The sequence below is a fragment of the Mus caroli genome, unplaced genomic scaffold (assembly GCF_978045245.1).
Source record: "Mus caroli unplaced genomic scaffold, Mus_caroli_1 scaffold_5, whole genome shotgun sequence".
NCBI lineage: Eukaryota > Metazoa > Chordata > Mammalia > Rodentia > Muridae > Mus > Mus caroli.
This window is the reverse complement of record NW_028227260.1, coordinates 66,276,392-66,298,086: the sequence shown is the minus strand read 5'-3', so window position 1 is coordinate 66,298,086 and position 21,695 is coordinate 66,276,392. Positions and strand designations below refer to the sequence as shown.

General features: G+C 39.0%; 1 protein-coding gene across 2 annotated transcripts in view; it reads right to left on the bottom strand.

Moving 5' to 3' along the window:
• Positions 1-21,695, bottom strand: part of Phka1 (phosphorylase kinase regulatory subunit alpha 1) — a 113,343-nt gene that overhangs the window by 57,797 nt on the left and 33,851 nt on the right. For both annotated transcript variants that reach the window (XM_021152821.3, XM_021152825.3), the window contains exons 9-14: positions 19,774-19,827; positions 18,670-18,792; positions 12,123-12,218; positions 11,199-11,306; positions 7,332-7,410; positions 954-1,088 (exon numbers count right to left, since the gene is read on the bottom strand). In XM_021152821.3, coding sequence (XP_021008480.1) covers positions 954-1,088; positions 7,332-7,410; positions 11,199-11,306; positions 12,123-12,218; positions 18,670-18,792; positions 19,774-19,827 — 595 coding nt within the window. The remainder of the gene's footprint in view (positions 1-953; positions 1,089-7,331; positions 7,411-11,198; positions 11,307-12,122; positions 12,219-18,669; positions 18,793-19,773; positions 19,828-21,695) is intronic.

The following is a 21,695-nucleotide window of genomic DNA, read 5'->3' as shown; positions in this document are numbered from 1 at the left end:
CTCTTTGCCTGCTTTCTCTTTTTTCACTGTCATTAGAGCCTACTTTTTTGGGATTTCAGTGTACACTGAAGACCAGCTGAGACATCCAGCCTTGTGAACTAAAACACTAACTGGATGCATGGACCTTACTTTTATAGGTAGTCATTGTTGGAGTTACTGGACCACAGTCTGTAAGTCATTCTAATAAACCCCAAATATATTACAGCTACTTCTGTAGCCTGTCCCGTCCCTATGATTGTATTTGAGGTCCACCTCAATCGTTCTTATCTCAAGTTCCTTAATTTAACCACATTTGCAAAGTTATTTCTGCCATATAATGTAATGTTCATAGGTACTAAAGATCAGAACCTGGATATTTGAGGGAAGGATGGTTATTCAGTCTCTTGCAAAGGTAGTTTAGAAATTTGCATATCCCTTTATTTTTTGGTAATAAGATTGGAACTCAGGGTCAGTATACACTAGGCAAGGGCTCTGTCACTGAGCTACAGACTACCAGCACCCATATTTTTTGTTAGTTAACAGTGCAGTAATTTGTTTAATGTAAAATTCCATCATTAAATTTAATAAAAAGAATAAATATAACTATTTAGAAAAAGGTATTAATTTTTAATAATTAGTTCATTACACAACAAAGCATAAAAAAGTTCCTTGATTACTACTCTATATAAAATTAGCATGTATTCATAACAGAAATATAGTTTCCAAGAAAGTGGAAAACATGCTGGTTGAGTATGCATTTAGAAGAAGGATATAATATTATCTGGAAACAAGCCTGTCCTGCATACCAAAGTATGTATAAAACACACCTAAAATTATTAAGCCTGCTCATAAAAGATTAGTTCAGAAACTTGGATTCCAATGTAATAAAGCAATACAAGCTAAAGAAGTGGGAGTCAGGATGGGGAATGGGAAGAAATCAGCCAGCATCACATAACACTGGTCAATCTCCTTACCTAGACTGGAATAAATATGGCTGAGAATACGAGCTGGCTGTACTCTTATGGGGTACACTTCAGCAATGGTCTCCACATCAATTCCTTTGTCCTTCAAAATGGCCTTGATTTCTTCTGTTTCAGCCAGAATGGAGACTATAGGAAAGAAAGAAGATGAGGTCAACAGAAGATTTTTAGTCCAATAGAAACTTTAAAAATATCTTTTAGATTTATTTATTTGATATGTATGAGTGTTTTGATCACAAGCATGTCTATGGACCACATAAACGTCTGGTGCCCATGGAGGTCTGAAGTGTGCATCAGATCCCCTACAATTGGAGTTATATACAGTTATAAGCCACTATGTGGGTTCTGAGAAGTGAACCTGAGTCTTCTGCAAGAACAAGTGCTCTTAATTGCTGAACCATCTCTCCAGACCCCTAGAAATATTTTAAAGTACATAATTTCTTTGGAGAGGGAAAGAGGAGAGTATTATTGAGGAATTCTAATGAATCGGGGATTATTCTAGATTTTAAAAATTACATAACTAGGAATGAAAAAACATGATTAGAATATGAGACTGAGCTTTTTGGTTAGGTATCTATATGTGCCTACTGGATGGCTCTTTGGGTATTTATCAGATTCCATGTTGAAATGGGAAATTTTAATCATGAGTCTTTTTCTGATAATGCTGGTGAAAGCTGACTGTCCAGGCTCTTCAATATAAGCACATTTCATGTCAGTGCTAGGAGTATGAGGGCAGTATAGAACATCTGAAACACCAGAGTTGCCCTATAGCTAGACAATGGAAGAAGGAGAGTAAACTGAGGAGGAAGGTCTGAGTCAGCAGTATCCAGGCCTGACAGTTGTAGGTTTACAGGGATGGTGGTTAAGGTACTAGAGATATAGAGATGAATAAAGTAGTTTCTCCTGTAAGAAGCTCCTAGTGTTATGGTAGAGGGGCATATGAATTCAACAGAAAATGACCTCCTAGGTAAATGGAGATATGTATAGAATATCATGAGACCACATAGAAGTGGCATTTACCTAGTCTGGAGTTAGGAAGGTTGGCTTCAAGAAAGGTAGACATGGGGGCAGAAGAGATGGCTCAGTAGTTAAGAGCACTGGCTGCTTTTCTAGAGGACCCAGATTCAGTTACCAATATCTTTCTGTACATATGGCTTTTAACTCCATCTGTAACTCCATTTCCAGGGGATCCAATGCCATTTGAGGGCACCAGAAACACATGTTGGTGCTCAGACGTATATTCAGATAAAACAACTATATATATTAAATTTAAAAATCAAGTAAAGGAAAGTAGCCTGAAAGAGCTGGTAGCTAACTGCACTTGAAATCATGAGTAAATTGGTCAGGAGGACAAAAGGTGAGTGGAGTGCTGGAGAGACAACTCATTATCAGTTAAGAGCACTCGCTTCTCATCCAGAGGACCCAGGTTCAGCTTCCAGTACCTACACGGTGGCTCACAAACTTCTTTAAATCCAGTTCCAGAGGAAATGTGGTAGTTGAAATATGCTTGGCTCAGAGAGTATTAAGAGGTGTGACCTTGTTCGAAGAAGTGTGTCATTGTATGGGTGGGCTTGGAGACACTCCTCCTAGCTGCCTGGAAGCTAGTCTTCTGTCTATCTTTTGATGAAGATATAGAACTCTCAGCTCCACCAGTCCCATGTCTGCCTGGGCACTGCCATGCTCCCACTTTGATGATAATGGACTGGACCTCTGAATCTGTTAGCCAGCCCCAGTTAAATGTTGTTTATGAGTTGCCTTGGTCATAATGTAAACCCTAATGAAGAGAGGATCCAATGCCTTCTTCTGGCCTCCACAGGCACCAGACACTCACTTGCCACACAAAGACACATGCAAGCAAAATGCCGATATGCTTTTTAAAAAAATTAAATCACAAGGGGATAGTTATTCTAGTCTAAAGGTTGAGGAGGCAGCAGCAAACTATATAAGCTTCAATGTTATGGCATGATTTTTACTAAGCAGTAAAAGAAATGAAAGTGGAAAGGTAGACAGGGTTATTAGCTCATCTTGGAAGGATAGGTGTTACTTTAAGGTTTTGTATATTATTGTTGGGCATTGTTTCCCAAGCTGCATTCTATAAAACTTAAGGGTTCTACAGGGAGCAATAGAGTTGGTTACAGGAGTAAAATGGACTAAAGGAGAATCAAGGTAAATAGCCCTTTGAGTTTCCGGGAGTACATTCAACCCAAGCAACTAAATTTTTGTTTATATTTATAAAATATTGAGAGTATGATGTCAGATGCAAGGGGTACATAATGGACAAAATGAGTCCTGATGGAGGGCAGAAAGAAGTTAATCTGATAGAGGTGATGGTAAGAGTAAAAGAGAATTTGTTTCAGATAAGAGACACAGCATGAACAAAGTTACAAAGTTGGCTTTCACTGCTTTGCTTCCTGTTGTGCTGAGGAATGGAGCCAGGCCTTCACAGAACAGCCAGTCACTTGTACCAGTAAGCTCCACCCTCAGCCTGTGAACCAAGTTCTTTGTAGTAGGAATAGTGACTGTGAAGGAGCAGTAAAGAGAAATCGAGTAAACTACAAAGAGTCTTTGTAAGCCATGTCAAAAGAACTGAAATAGGAAGTTCCTGCAGAGGAATAATATACCATGTTGCATCTTAAAAAGAGTACACTCAAGTTAAGAATTAAAGAATGAATGGACATTTCTTTGTGTAGGCAACAGAGATTTTTTTAAAAAGCAAAATAATAAACTCCCAGACTGCATTGGGCCTAGACTGGAGACAGAAATATCAGTTCAAAAGTAAAGCAGTGAAGTAAGGGGGAGTGCGTGTTGATAGCTCACATTACAATCACGTTACTGACACTGTCAAAGCAGGATGGATTTTAGAGTGACTTGGGAAGTAAAGGAGCCAGAACTTGTTATATAAACCCAGGAAATCAGAGAGGAATAAATAGGAATTGAAAGGTGTTCTTTGGGTGTTCATTTCTGTGCTGGGGGTATTTAATGATACAGACACAGAAGGGATAGCAGGATTAGCTGGTATATTAGGAGGATCCAGCTGATCTGCTTTAGTTGAGTCTACAGTGCATAGACACATTCAAGTCAGAAGTCATTAGAAACAGATGAGATGGGAAGAGAATATAAAGTCAAGAAAAGAGGAAGTGGAATATCACTTTGAGAAAACTCAGGAATAGATCGATAAGGATAAGCCTGGGACAAGGGGAAGTTTTTGTATCATGTCTTATATTTTTTTCTATAGCATAGGACATGGGGTCATCATGTGAGGGTGAGGGAAAAGAGAAAGGGTTTGAAACGAGACTCGGGAACATGACCCATTATTCAGAACAAGACAAATGGTAGGCTATGGATAGAACTCTCAGGAATACCAACAGCTCAGGGGAAATAAAAGAGAAAGCCAAGAATAAGGTAGAAAAGTACTTCAAATAGATTGAAGAAGATCTACAAATACATATCATCATGGACATTGTGGAAATTAGGTTTCTAGAAAGATGTATGACAAGTTGATCTAAAAGATCTACTAATATACTGATTATAAAATATCTAAGACTGACAATGCCAAGGCCTCTGAAAACTAAGCAAGAATATTTCAGAGTATTAAACCACACTATAGAGAACTGGAGAATTAATGGATTATAAAGAGGCAGAAACATGGATGTGAAAAGAAGCCACCTCTGAAATCCAGATGGAGATTAATATAACAATAGATAAAGAAACTGGAATGAGGAAATCTGAATATTTCAAAAAAGATTATTTGTACAGAAGATTATAGGATCAAGTACCAATAGGGGAATTAGTCTTGAACAGGAGAATAAACACTTTTTTTCAGAGACTAAAGAAAAGGAAGCAAGTATGTATGGGTAAGATTATTGCGGTGGGAGAGTTGGGAAACTAAAAAACATCAGAATATGAAAATGATCTGTCATGAAATAGCAGTCCGAATAATAGGATGGAAACAAAGGGCATAGCTGAAAAATATGAAAATGCTGTCTAATAATAAGAACAAAATCTACCAGGAAGCTGAGTTGGAGACTATGGATACCCAATGCCACCACTCTGCTTCTCATGTATTTTTCCCCATCACGCCTTTTAGTAGGTTTAGGATCAGAAAGTGAAGCCTATACAATTAAGTTTGAACTATAATAGTTCTGGTGGATAGAGCAACAATATGATGCAGTGGTGAATGGGATATTCAGATGATCAAACATGAGGTAGAAAAGAATAGACTAGGAGGAGCCAGAGATAAATAGGAAGGAGGGAAAAGCCATGATCCATTGTGAGCAGAACACAAGAATGACACACCTATAAGGTCCAAAAATTTGACCCTTGGTTTGTGTGGAGTTTTGAATGACAAGGGCCCCTATAGCCTTTATTTAAGTGCTTAGTCCTCAGCTGGAGGGAAGGATTAAGAGATGTGGTCTCCTCAGAGGAAGTGTGTCAGTGAAGGTAGCAAAAAGTCCACATCATTCCCAGTTAGTTCATATTCTCTCTCTCCTCTCCCCCTTTCTGTCTCTGTCTCTCTCTCCCCTCTCTCTGTCTCTCTGTCTGTCTCCTAACTGCAGATAAGGATGTAAGCCCTCAGCTACTGCTTCAGCATCATGCTTGCCTGTTGCCATGCTCCCTGTCATCTTGGTCATGGTCTCTATCCTCTGGAACTGCAAGCCTCAAATTATCATGGTGTTTTGTCACAGCAATAGAAAAGTAACTAAGGCATGCTATGTAACCCAGAGATACAGAGAAAGGGTACAGTGTCATGAATATCTAAAAATATTAAGGGTAAAAATAGTAGCTAGCACCTACACCAATGCTGAAATCTAGTTTTATGACAGAATTTTTTGAGGAGGAAAAAGACTGAGAGTTGAGCTTCAAAGTCATAAATATATGAATTAGAACAAATAGAAGATCAGCATAGCAAGACCGTTTAAACCTCAGAGGAAAACAAGGGGGATGAAGAGCAATAGTTTCTATAAAACATTTGCTAGTAGCAACAAGAAGCAAAGACCACCTATATTATTACACAAAGAATCAAGTATAAGCAGCTTTAGAAAATAGGCTGATTTTCCATACAGAATCAAAAATCCAAATGACTAGGAATATCTTAAAGAATTTTTATAGTAGTAGAACTTGACACCACATTGAAGAGTGATGTTGAATGAAAATTCACATCAAGATGTCTACTCTCAAAAACCAGGATAATGGAAATATTGAAAGAAACAAGGAAGGTAAAAATATCAACAATTTGGGGGGAAGTAAGAAGGATAGGAAAGAGACCAGCTTTGTGTTTTTTGTGTTTAACACAGAGTTCATTCATTGAAATTCTGACTAGGAATTTTTTCAGACAGGATCTTTGTGATAGTTTAAGTGAAAATGGCTCCCATAGGTTCATAAAGCATGGCATTATTTGATAGGATTCGGATGTGTGGCCTTGTTGGAAGAAGTGTATCACTGGAGGTAGGCTTGGAGGTTTCAGAAGCTTAAGTCAGACCCAGTCTCTCTGTCTTCCTGTTGTCTGCTGATCTGGATGTAGAACTCTCAGCTACCTCTAGCATCCTGTCTGACTGCATGCTGCCATGCTTCCCATCATAACAATAACGGACTAAACCTCTGAAGTGAAAGCCAGGCATAATTAAAGGGTACTAGCGTCATGGATATTTAAAAATTTTAAGGATAAAAATAGTAGATAGCATGGTATCTCTTGAAAGCAATAGAAACCCTAGCCTTGAACTCCTGATATAAAAGAAGCTAAAATTGAATTCAGTGATCTGCCTGCCTCTGGCTTCCCACTGCTGGAATTAAACACATGCACTACTACACCTGGCAAAGACTTGGATTCTTATATTTTTGGTGATGAGCCTAGCCTTTAACAGCTGAGCCATCTCTCCAGCCCTACTTGGATTCTTAATATTTAGAGAACTCAGTTCAGTGTTTGCATACATAGATACTCTCACATTTAAGTTAATTCCTAACAGAAAACTTTCAGATATACTTCCTAGTAAGTAACGATTAGAAACAAATGTACTATGAGGGATACAGGCCTAACAGCCTAATGCAGGGAGGATGTTAATGCATAGGAGGTTATGAAAAGAAAGGAATACTAGCAGCAAAAGCACAGAAAATGTGATTTAAAAGAACGTAACAGTAACCAGTGGAATAAAATGTCATGGAATTTTAGAGAAAATAATTCCTAGAAATGAGGTATGTCAAAAAGTATTTTACAATCCTCTGAGATCATCTTTCATTGATTTATTATTAACAGCAATTTTGAAACCAAACTAAACCAAATTTGTTACAGACTTGAAGCCTAACACAAAGCCCCCAAATCTCTTTGCCTAATCAGACCTTTAGTACAATATTTCTGTTGCTAAGAGTAATACATACCTTGAACCACCACATCTGGCTTTGGCACAGTAGAAAACCTACGATTCAGGGGATCAATTTCTCCAGGAGCTAAAAATCCCTGAAGGAAATCCATAAAAACAAAATCAATACGCCTCAAAAATAAAGCTGGGGCAGTGGAGAGATGGCCCTGCAGTTAAGAACACTGGCCGCTCTTCCAGTGTGGGGCAGTGGACTATGTAAATAAGACAGAGCAGATTCAGAAACCCCTGCAATTCTCATCATTGAGGACAGTACATGTCTAGTAGGCATTTAAATATATTCCTGACCAGGTTCCTGTCCTGGCATACATAACCATGACACCCCATTGAGAGGACCATGACAATCACTCACATAAGGGACACCTGAAGTCCTTCCACAAGTGGATGAGGCATTCCTAATATCTCAAACCAAGCCACTAGAAAGCATCTGCCTCTAGATCCCAACCTACCCCCAAAGGTTTATAAGTTCCTATCTGCAAGGAATAAAGATCATCTGAGAGTGCCTCTTTTATCAAGCTATAACACTCCAGGGAAGAGCTTTTCCTCCCAAAGCTGGACCTCGACATAGCCCAACCAGACAGGTGTGTGAACCTGACCACAGCCACTTCCACAAGCTTGGTGGCCCTGACCTTGGCCCCTAGATGTCTGCTGTATTCCACTGACTGTCACCAACTCCAGGGAAGCTGTGGCCACAGAAGAGGCCCAGCAGCCCACCACGCTCTGGCTTCCCGTCGGAGAGCTATAACCCTCAGGCTGCTGTGGCCAGGCCAGAGCCTCCTGGATGCCCTCAGATAGCACCTGCATATGTACACCTGAGCTCCATTCCCAGCACCCACCTGGAAGCTCACAACTGTCTAATACCAGTTTTACATAAGCTGATGCCTCTTCTTCTCCCTCCACAGGCACTATACACTGGTACATAGTATAAAAAGCATTCACACATAAAGTAAGTAAATAAAATTAATAATAAAATAAAATTTAAAAATAGTAAAAAAAAAAAGTAAAGTTAGTATTTTAGGGGGAAATGACAGAAGACAAACACTTGTTCTGTATAAAAATGCTTGAAAACCCAGAATTCATCTCCAAATTAATTTTGTCTGGTTTATATTTAGTGGGTGCCACAAATCCTTATTTTTTGGAAGAAAAGCAGGTTATAAATTATATATAAATAGAAAGTTTCTGGTTATTCCACTATCTTTTCTGGATATGTTTATATGGCATAACGCAGATAAATTAGGGAAAAAAAACTAATGTTTTTTTAAAAAGAGGGAAATGTGAAAAATAGAGGGTGGAGATTTAACTGGAAAGGGAGAAGGATGGCAAAGGGATAAATAATACTAAAGATGTTTGGAAGAGCCACAGGGAAACATTTTATGTTTCTTTAAGCAGAGAGAGAGAGAGAGAGAGAGAGAGAGAGAGAGAGAGAGAGAGAGAGAGAGAGAGAGAGAGAGAGTATGTGACAGAGACAGAGAGATAGAAAGAGACAGAGAGAGATAGAGGCTCCACAGTATAAATGTAGTATAACTGCTATCTTCCTTGGCTGCCTCACAGAACTTTAAGGTGAGATCGAATAGTTGAAGACACCATATCCTTAGACATAGGACTTGAAGGAATTAAGCAGGAACTGACCAGGAAGCTTCCTCCCTGATAATTAGCCTTCTAACGACCAAAAGTGCTAAACAAACTGCCAAGGGAGGAAAACAATCAATAGTCCTGGCCAGTTTTGAAACCTATGAACCACAATTACGACCAGTATGGTAAAATAGCCCCAAGGGTCCAATATTTGTACTTATCTCATAGAGGCAACCAACGGTTGTAGACTTGGACTACTCAATAGGAAGGAACCCATGTCTAATACTGGAAACCTAGCCAATTACCCTTGGCTGTTGGGGTCACGAACTTAGAGGAGAACCTGCTACTGCCACTTTCCTGAAGCAGTCTTAATTCCTAACTGGATTCTAAGTACCCATCCTTATATGCACAGGTACATGTAGCTCTCCCCACTCATCAAAGAAGCTTCTCTTTGCAGCAGACAGAGACCATTACAGAAAACCACAAGTGGTTAAAATGCAGAGAACAAATGGCTTTGGGCTACCCAACCCCTATAGACAAAATGTACAATACCCCTATACCTAAGGCTCAGGGAACAGAATGGAAGAGCAAGTGGGAGGATTTTAAGAGCTAGGGGACCAGGACATCTGCTGCAATATATTGTACTTCCTATATATGACAGGGAAGCTGCATACATGCATGAAAGTTTAAAAACCACAGTCACCTACGTAAGGCCTCTATAATGACACCACCAATAGACATGGCAACATGAATGGATAAAAAGATCTAGTATAGATCTAGACAAAGATCTATAGGCAATTAATGGCTGCTGAGACAGGGAGAACCAGGCTTCTCCAGAAATGAGCCCCTGACAGGGTATCCAGTCCCAAGTGGTCGATCCTAAATACACATATAAGCAGCACTAAATGGACTTGGCAGTCTCTGTATGTGAAAAGGAGCAAGAACTGAAAATAATATAAATGCAGCACACATACATGGAATTCTCAAAATATGTTAAATTTAAAAATTGATAATAAGCACTGTTTGCTTGTTTGTCCATGTGCACGCTGTGCTTTTTGACTAGTGGAAATCTTTTTACTTAGTTTCCATATGTTGTTAAATAAAATGAGCTCACTCATCTTTTTCCTTGATAATACTGAATCCTTCCTTTTTGTCCTATTTCACTTATTGTCAGACAAGAAAGTTCCTGGACAAGGATTACTTTGAAGCATTATGCCCATTATTGCTAAATCCAAACTCATGTCAATTCAAGATTATCAAACAGCCATGGCCACAGGGAAAACAAAACAAAACAAAACAAAACAAAACAAAACAAAAGCACAGCTGTAGAAAATAAAAGGCCATATAAACAGGAAAGAATCTTACTCAGAAATGCCAGCTAAGTTCCAAACTAGATTCTCTAAGAACTGGGTCTCTCACATCAAAACAGCCATGCTAGGTGTGATAGAACACACTTGTAATCCCAGAACTCAGGAAACAAACACAGAAGAATCACTGCAAGTTCAAGGCCAGCCTGGTCTATGTGGCAAGTTCAAGACCAGCTACTACTGCTACATAGCAAGACCTTGGCTCTTAAACATAACCTAAAGTGTTGAAAATACGGTTTTCAGAAAGGACTAGAAAACTTTTTTAGAAGAAATATCCTTCTATGTAGGCTCAAAACGCAACCCCCAGAAACTGGATACAAAATTGTGCCTCATTAAGAGCTGCCTTAACAGAGTTTGATATAAAGAACATTTAGGGAGTTCCATGCCAAAAAAGTAAAAAACAAAAACAAACAAACAAACAAAAACACAATAAGAACAACAAAAACCCATTAACTAACAAAACAGAAAGACCACATTGTTATTCCCAAGCACTAGTCAGAGTGCCCCGAATGATCACTTAATTCAATTAGGGAATAAAATCTTATGATGCTTAGGAATGTTGGCATTTAATCCATCACCAGTAATTACTAAGCCTAACTGCATTGCTTACTCACCAGGCAAGTCACCTAGGGGAGTTTTGAAAGGGAAAAGATGCACAACTTGATTCCTGAACAGCACCAAGTACAATGCCCAAGTAGGGAGCTATGGGCAGCATAACAGACAGGGAGCAAGAGGTTTTTGTCAAGCAATGGCCATACCCCATGCAGACAAGCTAGAGGAAAGGCTGTAATTAAGTCAAAGTATAAAAGGATGAAGAAATTCTTTGACTTTAGTGAGTTCATTGCAAATCTGATTATTATGGTGACTATGGTAAACAAACAAACAAACAAACAAATAAAAGATGGGATAACTTTGAAATCTTCCCTTACCTCTGCCATCAAGCTTCCTAAAATGTATAGAGACTGACCCCACATGTGAGGCAATTTTCCCATAGGGACTCGATCCACAGTGTGAGGATTTTGATACTCTTCATCAACCTAAATGATGAGATAAAGAGGTCAAATGAGAGGCAATACTGGAAAGCTTAAGACACTAGACGATAAAAGACTGGCGTCTAGTATGATTTATAGTTTATAGGCAATGGATTGAAAAGCTAAGTAGGACAGTGTTCAAGCTGTAATATATGAACAAATCACTAAAAATCTTATGAAAATGCAGACTGAATAGGTACGGTAGGTGTGGATGAAACTTTTCATAATAAGTTCTCAGGTGGCACTGGATGCTGTTAGCAAATGTTCTCCAAATCCCCACCAGAATGTAAGGCTGTATCGCTACCAAGTCTAATTCTCCTTCCCAATGGCGAAGTCTGATTTACACCAGCCATCTCAAGATTACTAGCTTCAGAGGATAACAAGCTGACATGGGACATCACTCTGGTTCCACATACTGATCTGTACATCATTCTCAGAATTTATATCTGCTTTCATTTACATCTCATTGTACAACAGCATCATAATTGAGACTGCTTTAACAATTTATTTCTGAAGGAAATTGTTTCTGTTGTCCTACTGTAAAAACCAAAACCTTAGAATATTAAAGTCCCATCAGTGGAAAGAGAGGCCCATTGGTTGTGCAAACTTCATATGCCTCAGTACAGGGGAACGACAGGGCTGAGAAGTGGGTGGGTGGGGGAGTGTGTGGGGGACTTTTGGGATAGCATTGGAAATGTAAATGAGGAAAATACCTAATTAAAAAAAAAGATACAAAGTCACAAAGACTATGTGACTCAGATAAGTCAGTATCATAGAAACATGGTTCCTTTCCCGTCAATGGTCTAGCACTATCCAACTCACCCTGTCAGGAGGAACACTGTACAGCTCTGGAAGAAGAGGGACTCCATTTTTGCCCTTGATGAGGACTGCATCAAGAGCCTCTCTATATTCTTGAACCTGCAGAAAAAAAAAAGAAAAGTAGAAAACCAAAATTTTAGAGACTTTATATGGGAATCAGAGCAGAAGGATAAAGCCACACACACAAAAAAAGCACTATTACAACAGAGCTTATTTAACCAAGTAAAAAGGAAAGGAAAGGGAGAATGGTACTGTGTCAACCTGACACACACTAGAATCATCTGAGAGGAAGGGGGCCTCAGTGGAAAATAAAAATGCCTCCATAAGATTAGGCTGCAGGCAAGCCTGTAAAGCACTTTCTTAGTCAGTGATTGATGGGGGAAAGCCCAGCCCATTGCAGGTGGTGCCATCCCTGGGCTAGTGGTCCTGGGTAAATAGCTTTTTAACAGGCTCAAGCATTGCAACCATGACACTGGCAGGCCTAGCCTTCCCCTTTCCCTCTCTCTTGCTAAACTGTTAGATTACTTTCCTAAAGCTAGCTCCCAACATGCATTCCCTTATTTAGTCACTGACTCATTCCTGAGACTGATCACCAAGGTCCAAGAGTCAAAATGACAAGGTCCAACAATCAAATTCTATTATTTGGCTATACTGGCTAACATGTCCAATCAGGGCACACCAACTCATCTGAACACTGACTTCCCCTTTTCTCTCTTTATAAACCACTCCTGTACAAACACTGTTCCTTTGTGCTAAAAATTTGGTGTCTGGGTGTGTTCTGTCCTAATTCCAAGATCCCTTACTCTGGTTCTGTGAGAAAACAGGTTGAGCAAGGCATGAGGAGCAAGCCAGTAAGCAGTACTCCTCTATGGCCTCTGCATCAGCGCCTGCCTCCAATGTTCCTAATGGGTTTAAGTTCCTGCCTAGGCTTCCCTCCATGCACTGTAATCCAGGATATGGAAATAAACCCTTTCCTCCCCAAGCTGCATTAGTCATGGGGTTTTGTCACAGCAGTAGCATCCTAACTAAGGTAGGTACTCATTAAATGTATCATAGAAATTGTGCATATTTTAATGCATTTAATATGCATTTCATTGTAGTAGGTATGTGCAATTGTAGACCATCAATATAAGGATTATGTTTAAAGAGGTCCCAAATCTGTAGTTTACTAATAAGCACTTAATTTACTAAGAATTTTTGAATTAACAATTTTAATGATATATTTTATTTTTTATGTGCATTGGTGTCTTGCTTGCATGTATGTCTCTGTAGGGGGTGTCAGATCTCCTGGAACTGGAGTTACAGATAGTTGTGAGCTGCCACGTGGGTGCTGGAAATTGAACACAGTTCCTCTGCAAGAGCAGCCATCTCTCCAGCCCCCTGACTTTTGTTTGTAAACATGTATTGTTTTAAAGAAGGTATCAACTTGAGATATGGTAGATGAGGCTTGAAAGACAGAAGCTGGGAGGGGTATGAAGAAGGAAAGGACGTGGAGAAAGTGGTGCAATTCTATTTCAATTAAAATACTTTTAAATGATGCTTTTTGTTTGCTTTTGTTTTGTTTTCAAAACAGGGTCACACTATGTAGCTCTGACTGTCCTGGAATTCATGCTGTAGACCAGGCTGGCCTTAGACTCAGAGATCTGTCTGCTTCTGCCTTCCATGTACTAGGATTAAGGATATGTCCACTATCCATGGTAAAAATTATTTTTTAAAAATAATATGTATGCTTATGTGTTTTTGTGTGAGTATATGAACATGTACCCTTGGAGGCATGACTGTACCGCCTACAAGTGTTGTGAACCTTATGACAAAGGTTGCTGAGAATTAGACTTGGGACTTCTGGAAAACCATTATGTGCTCTTCTTAATCATGGACCTATCTCACAAGTCCTTAACTTGGCTCGTACTTCATTTCTTTTCAAGTTTCATTTTTATTTATGCATGTATATCCATCTCTGTGTGTGTTTGTGTTTGCATGTATATGCACATGTGCACGTGCACACACCTGCTGAGGTCAGAAGAAGGCCTAGCATCCCCTGGAACTGTTTCTGAGCTTTCTGATGTGAGTGCTGGGATCTGAACTTTGGTCATCTGCAAGAGCAGCAAATGTTTATAACCACTGAGAAATCTCTCCAGACCATTGACTAGGATTTTAAAACTACATTTTTATGAATTACTTTTGTTAATTAGTATATAAAATAATGGAATTTGTTATGACATTTCATATGTATATATCACTATACTTTGATTATAAATACCTTCCCATTACCCCCGTCATCTCTCCTCTCTAGATTTGGCTGCTGTTATGTTATTTATTATGTTAGGATTATGTTATTTACTTAGCATTTACTGAAACATAATAATATATTAAACTATATAAAAGGGAAGGGTCAGGATACAGCTCAGTGAGCCTAGTATATATATACACAAGGCCTTGGGCTCATAAGAAGTAAAACAAAAACGAACACACACACACACACCTATTATTTATGGCAGAAAACATATTACATAGTTCTTTAACACAATAGCTTCATCCAAACTGCTTCATGGTATAAATAGGATATTGACTAAGTTACAAATTTGTCCAAATGTGTTTAATAGAGTGGGGCACAGTTTGAGTATTGTGGAGGGGTTCCTAGAGGCTTTAAGGCAGTCAGTGAAAAATGATCAGGGTGAAGTAAGAATGAAACTAGGATCAGCCCAATTTTGATAACCAGGAGTCTGACCCAGTTCATTTTACTTTAGCCATATTTAAATACAGCTCTGTTTTGGAAAAAATCAAATAACAATTAACTCAGCCCTGTGAATACAGGGCTTAAAAGCTTAAGACGTGTTCATATTGAGGTTCTTTACAAAGGGCATACATAGGGCTTTATCTGTAAGATGGCTTCTTCTTGACTTCAGAAACAATGCTCAGGATAAGGGTCTAAGGAGAGTAATGGAAATGAACATAATACAACACAAAAGTCACTGAGCATGTTATAAATTACAAATGACATCTCTCACAATGGTAAGTTTTATGGCCTAGAAGTAATGCTCAAGGTTTCTAGGAGTCTGGGATAAACAAGCATAATATTCTGGGTGATATGGGAGGAGACTGGCTCAACAGGTAGCAAAGGATTACCAGGCTGTAAACTACATTTTTCCCCAGCACTTCTGGGAGAACAGCCAAATGTGTTCTCCTTTAGGAGACTCCAGCTGTGTGTTTAACTTTTCCTGGCTTCTTCAGTGCTTATTTTTCTAACCAGCTGCACCAGAGGGGCAGCCTGGGGTTAGGAGATTACTACCATTACCCTTCCCAGTGCTTCAACTGCAGTCAATTTGGTCATTTGAAAAGAAACTGAAACCAAGCCGCTAAAAGTCTCAGAGATCAAAATAGCCCGTGTATTAACTCTGAGAGACACTAATGAGCCCTTTCTGGGAGCAATGTGTCCTCAGTAAGAAAGCTGAGGCTTCCCAGACTTTGTAGATGCTGTGATAAGGGATGCCACTGAACAAGTGAGTGCAGGGACAGGAGGGATATACTATATAATATTTTGCTTTGTGGCCCCAGCTCAAGGCTCAGCAGCAAGAAGTACACAGTATGATAGGATAAAAGGTACATTACTGAATCTACTACTCTCAAGTATTTTACATTGATATGAATTATTATATTGTTGTTAGGAATTTAAGCTTATTTTGTTCAAATCTTGCTTAATGTATTGTACATATACAATTCACTTAAAAATGTAGTGTAAAGTTCTAGTCTTATGACAGCTACTATTGCAAACTGTTTAGGATAACTAGAAATGCAAGTTAGTAAGTAGTTAGTCACCTATAAATAATCTTACTTTGTTGTCTTGTTAGGTACTAGTTCAGTTAATTACAGAAATAAGCTTTATTTAGTCTTGTATGTGTTTTCAAAGTTAAACAGAGAGTAAATAGCTAGAAACACCCATGGAAGGAGTTACAGAGACAAAGTTTGGAGCTTAGACGAAAGGATGGACCATCTAGACACTGCCATACACGGGGATCCATCTCATAATCAGCCTCCAAACGCTGACACCATTGTATACACTAGCAAGATTTTGCTGAAAGGACCCAGATATAGCTGTCTCTTGTGAGACTATGCTGGGGCCTAGCAAACACAGAAGTGGATGCTCACAGTCAGCTATTGGTTGGATCAGAGGGCCCCCAATGGAGGAGCTAGAGAAAGTACCCAAGGAGCTGAAGGGGTCTGCAACCCTATAGGTGGAACAACAATATGAAATAACCAGTACCCTGGAGCTCTTGTCTCTAGCTGCATATGTAGCAGAAGATGGCCTAGTCAGCCATCACTGGGAAGAGAGGCCCATCGGTCTTGCAAACTTTATATGCCTCAGTACAGGGGAACACCAGGGCCAAGAAGTGTGAGTGGGGGGGAGGGGAGTGGAGGGGAGGGTATGGGGGGACTTTTGGGATAGCACTGGAAATGCAAATGAAGAAAATACCTAATAAAAAAAACAGAGAGACCAGAACAAATTGGAGATATCCTGACTACAAAGATTTGACTTGCCCTAATGAAGTTAATATCCCTAATCAGCAGGAAGTAGTCTAAAGAGATATATGTTCCCTTTCTTCTCTATCCTTCTTTTTCTCCTGTCAGGAGCCATCTAGGATAGGCTAAGGCTAGCAGGTGAGTTTCCTGAAGGTGGTACACATTTCTGTATGGCCTATGATGGGTGAGCTGTAAGAATGAGTGAGCAGGGTCGTTGGAGACTTCATTCCAGGATTGCTTCTTGCTACTGATATGCCTCTCCTGTCATTATTACATAACCTAAGGATTCCTAGAATTCCACCTATTGAGCAGATTTCCTGCACATCAACATAAAAATAAACTTTCATGAATTAATGCTTTTTAGATGAATTAATGCTTTTATAGAATTCCTGATTTGATTAAAATAATTTTAGGAAAAAAGGTTTAAGAGATTATTTTAATTGCTTTGCCAAAAAGATATAATAAAGTTAGAATTAAGAATAAAAAAGGGCTGGTGAGATGGCTCAGTGGGTAAGAGCACCCGACTGCTCTTCCGAAGGTCCAGAGTTCAAATCCCAGCAACCACATGGTGGCTCACAACCATCCGTAATGAGATCTGGCGCCCTCTTCTGGAGTGTCTGAAGACAGCTACAGTGTACTTACATATAATAAATAAATAAAAAAAAAAAGAAAAAAAAAGAATAAAAAATACCCACTCCTCATAAAATAGTAAGTAAAGGATACATAATAAAGCATACAATGAGCTTTCACAACTACACTAAAAAAAGAAATGGGCTTGGGACAAATTTGTAACCAAAGAAAACCATTCATTCTAGGTCAGATTGAAAGATGAAGCCACAGGTGTATACTATGATAAAGTGAGACCATGTGAAACTGTTGCTTGGAACTTATAATGATAGAGATTTTAAAAAAATAAAAAAAAATTAAATAAAAGAAGCCTGGCGGTGGTGGTGCATGCCTTTAATCCCAGCACTTGGGAGGCAGAGGCAGGTGGATTTCTGAGTTCGAGGCCAGCCTGGTCTACAAAGTGAGTTCCTGGACATCCAGGGCTATACAGAGAAACCCTGTCTCGAAAAACAAAAACAAAAACAAAAACAAAACAAAAAAAAGAGATTGAAAACACTCCTTTGTACTGACTATCAATGTCCTTCTGTAACTCCTCTTTTTTTGTAACATTTTATCTATGAGGTAATTTTCTAAAGAACTTTTGTCTACTTTTGTCTAAGAAGGTATAAATAGGCCAGAGAGAAGAAATAAGATGGTAGCTTGGTGGGCTCTGCCCCAGCCATTCAAATGTACAATACATCTGTTTGCCTATATATATTTATTTACATATATGTGTAGGTATGTGTGTATGTATGAATACTTATGAAGCTGATGAGACATGTGGTTGGGCCCGACCAGAATTTGTGTGTGACCCAGTGCATGTGTATCTGTGCATATTGTCTATGTTCTTTCTTTTCTTCCTGGGTCATGAAGAGTTCAATGAATCCAAGCCTCTTGCCTGGCCAGAGAGACGTAGAGTAAGAAAGCAACACTTCTGAAAGCACAAATGCTAAGTTACAGAGTATGAAACCAGCACTAATTAAAGCACAAAGAGGAAGAAGCCAGTGCTTATGAAAGCACAGATAGTAAGCGTTACAAAAGAAGAAATCAGCACGTATTAGTACAAAACAGTAAGAAAGAGTTAAGTTTCCAGACGACATCAGCTTATAGTTACATTGGTGTACCTATTTTAACATCCTTACTTGATAATCTTTAATGAAAAAAAATGTTTCCTCACCTACAGAGACACTGAAACTGAAGAACTTAATGACAATACTTGGATTACTCAATGGTCAGGATTGAAGAAAAGAACAATCTGAGTCTCCCAACTCTTAATTCACTACTATCAGCTGTAAGTATCTAGGAGACAACTCCATCTCTTCCCTAGTAGGAGGACTCCCACTTAGTCAGTAAAAACATACAGCCATTAATCAAAAGAAAATATAACAAGAGCAGCTTGCTAAGAGCTCTTCTCCCAGATCATTACCTGTTCTATGTTGCCACTGAAGATCCCATCAAGGATAAAGTATGTCCAAAACAATGGCCATTCACACTCAATGTTTTCAAATAGCTTCAGCTCAGCTGGTTCATAGTATAGGCGATTGGGATCCTGAATAAAAATATAATAGACAAAGGCTTTCCTGTCACTCAGAGATTAGATGTATATCCTTAGTTTAGAGGTATTATAATAGGAGTTTTACAGCAGCCTATTTGTTTCAAAGACAGCATCAGGAAAGGCAGTAAGTACATACTCATACTCCCCTCCCCTGGCAAGTGCTCTATGAAGCAACTTCTAACTACTGGTTTGGGGATAATGAGGTCCATTGCCCTGATAAACTAATCTGTAATTAAGCAGAACCACATCCTCAGACATCCACTTCTATCAATCTCTCACCAACACAGACATAGTACTCGAAAACAGCTCAGCACTAGCAGCAATATTCACTCAAGCAAGAAGTGTGTTATAGGTTCTTCCCCAAAGCAGCATTCATTAGAGTGGAGACTGAATCCCTGGTTTTGTCGGAAGGAGAGAGACCAGAAGAGGCACACTAGTGATTCCTATGTTTTGCCATAAGGTACTTGAACCACACTTGGGACTCTGTCAGTAAGAAGGCAATCATCAGATGTGGACCCCTTCATTTTGTACCAATAGAATTGTGACCCTCCAAGTACTGAGCTATACTCAGTTTTTGGTATTTTGTCACTGATAACAGAAAATGGACTATGACAGGTAGTTAAAAAGATGTACTGATGAAAAGATGCCTTTCCCTTTGTATTGATTAAATATTGGAGTGGGGGTTGGAGATTATGTAAATACTGTTTGTGTTTAAAACTTGTGTCCACACTAACCAGCTGAAAGAAAAGAATGCCTTTCTTTTTTATATTTAATTTTTTGACATTTCACTGTTAGTTTATTTATCATCAATGTTAGAACTTGGCAGCAAAGCCCAACAAATACAGCAAACATCACTTATTATTTCTTTTAATGATCTGCAAAAATTCCATCAATGAGGTAACTGTTATCTCTGAATAAAGCTACAAAGAGTAAGAACAATTCCGCCCTATTTCCCTGTGGTGAAAAGAAACATACCTCTTTAGGAGTTTTATATCCATCTCGCAGAAAACGACAGCAACCATAACGACCCTGGGGACAGAGAAAAAGGCCCTGAATCTTGTACATCTGTGTGACTCTATAATTAAGAAGAAATATTCTCGAACATCTTTATGTATCAACACCTCACAAATGCAGACATAGTATTCAAAGACTGCTCAGCAGCACCAGCAATATCCTTTCAAGCAAGAAATGCGTTATAGGTTCTTCTTCAAAGCAGCATTGCCAGCAGTATCTTTTCCATGGCTGTCCACCTCAGGCCAAACCTGCAACAAGCTAATTACTGCACAGTCTACTCCCCAGTAATGCAGCTCCTAAGAGAGTATTACAAATGGCAGAGCCCTCAGAGGCTGCTGCTACATCTGCCTCTGCCTCTTTTGCTGTTTTGCTGGATTGCTGGTTGGATATCCTGACAAAGGAGATTTGCCTTGGCCCTAGGAACTCCTAACCGGCAGGAAGTAATCTAAAGAGATCTACAGCCCCTTTCCCTCTAACCTTCTTTCTCACCTACCTAGTGTTGGGTTTGGAAGGGATTGGGATGGAAAGAGGGATAGGAATAAGAACCCTTAAGTAGCCAAAAGTATAGTTACAATATACTAATATTAATTAAATTATAAAGCCTATTTAGCTTTCACTGGGTTTCCCACCACTGTCTTTTATTATTCTGTTCTAGGATCCAATTTAAAGCCCCACACACTACAGGACTCAGGTAATGTGTTTGCTGTGCAAGTGTAAGAACCTAAGTTCAGATCTCCAGCACCCAGGTGGAAAGCCAGGTGTGGTGGCAGTTCTTATCATTCCAGTGCTGGAGAGACAGGAATAGGAGGATTCCTGGGGGTTCCTGGCAAGTCTAGCTGAATCAGTGAACTCCAGGTTCAGTGAGAGACTATGTCAAAAATTAAGCTATTGAGGAAGGCATCAACTTCTAGCCTCCTCAGCAAACACATGTGCACATGCACATGAACACTTATACACATATGCATTTAAATAAAAAGAATTCCACATTATAATTAGTTGTCGTATCTCCCTCATCTTCTCTAATCTATGACAGTTTCACATTCTTTCCTTGCTTTACATAACTTCACACTTTTGGCAGTGTTCATTAGTTGTTAAATCGTCCACCAATTTCGTTTTGTCTGGCTTTTACATAACGAGAGTGAAGTTATGTATTGAGAAGAATATTGCAACGTTGATGTTTGACGGGGGCACTTGTCCTATTACTGGTGATATTAAACCTAATCTTTTGTTTAATGTGGTAGATCCTAGATTTCTTCACTACAACGTTCCTCTTGTAACTATATTTATTATTCTCTGTATAGACTCAGAGGTAACTTCATTTCTTCTTTGAGTTATAAGTGTTTTTTTTAATTGTCTTCACTCTGTGCATTAGGGTTCCTTTCCAGTTGGTTTCTGTGGCTCTTCGGCATTAACTATTCTTTTTTTCTGTTTAGTATTTAATGATAAAAACAAAGAATTTTATTTTACATTTGACTGCTTATAACTGATCGAATGGGTGTGCCTGCTTGTTTTCACATAAACAATGCAATATTTGCTGGTAAAGGAGAGAGAGCACCAAAAGGAAATAGAATTTCTTGTTTGGGCTGTGGTTTGGCAGAGGATCGTTGTGGCAAAGCTACTGAAGTTGTTTGGCAATTCCTTTCTCTTTACTAAAAGTTTGTCTCATTTTTGCAGCAATTCTAAGTTATGTATAAGTCACAGTGTAAGTCAGAAGGGCCACTCTATTCCAGAATGACTTCTTTCTGTCTTCTACTTGCTTTCTTTTCTTCTCATACTCATCAGTAACTAATCTATGAAGTGGAAACGGAAGGGTTCTTTGGAAAGTTGGTTGGATGGGCAAACATGGGAAGGAACACTTTGTTAAAGAGGACACAGTTGTGAAA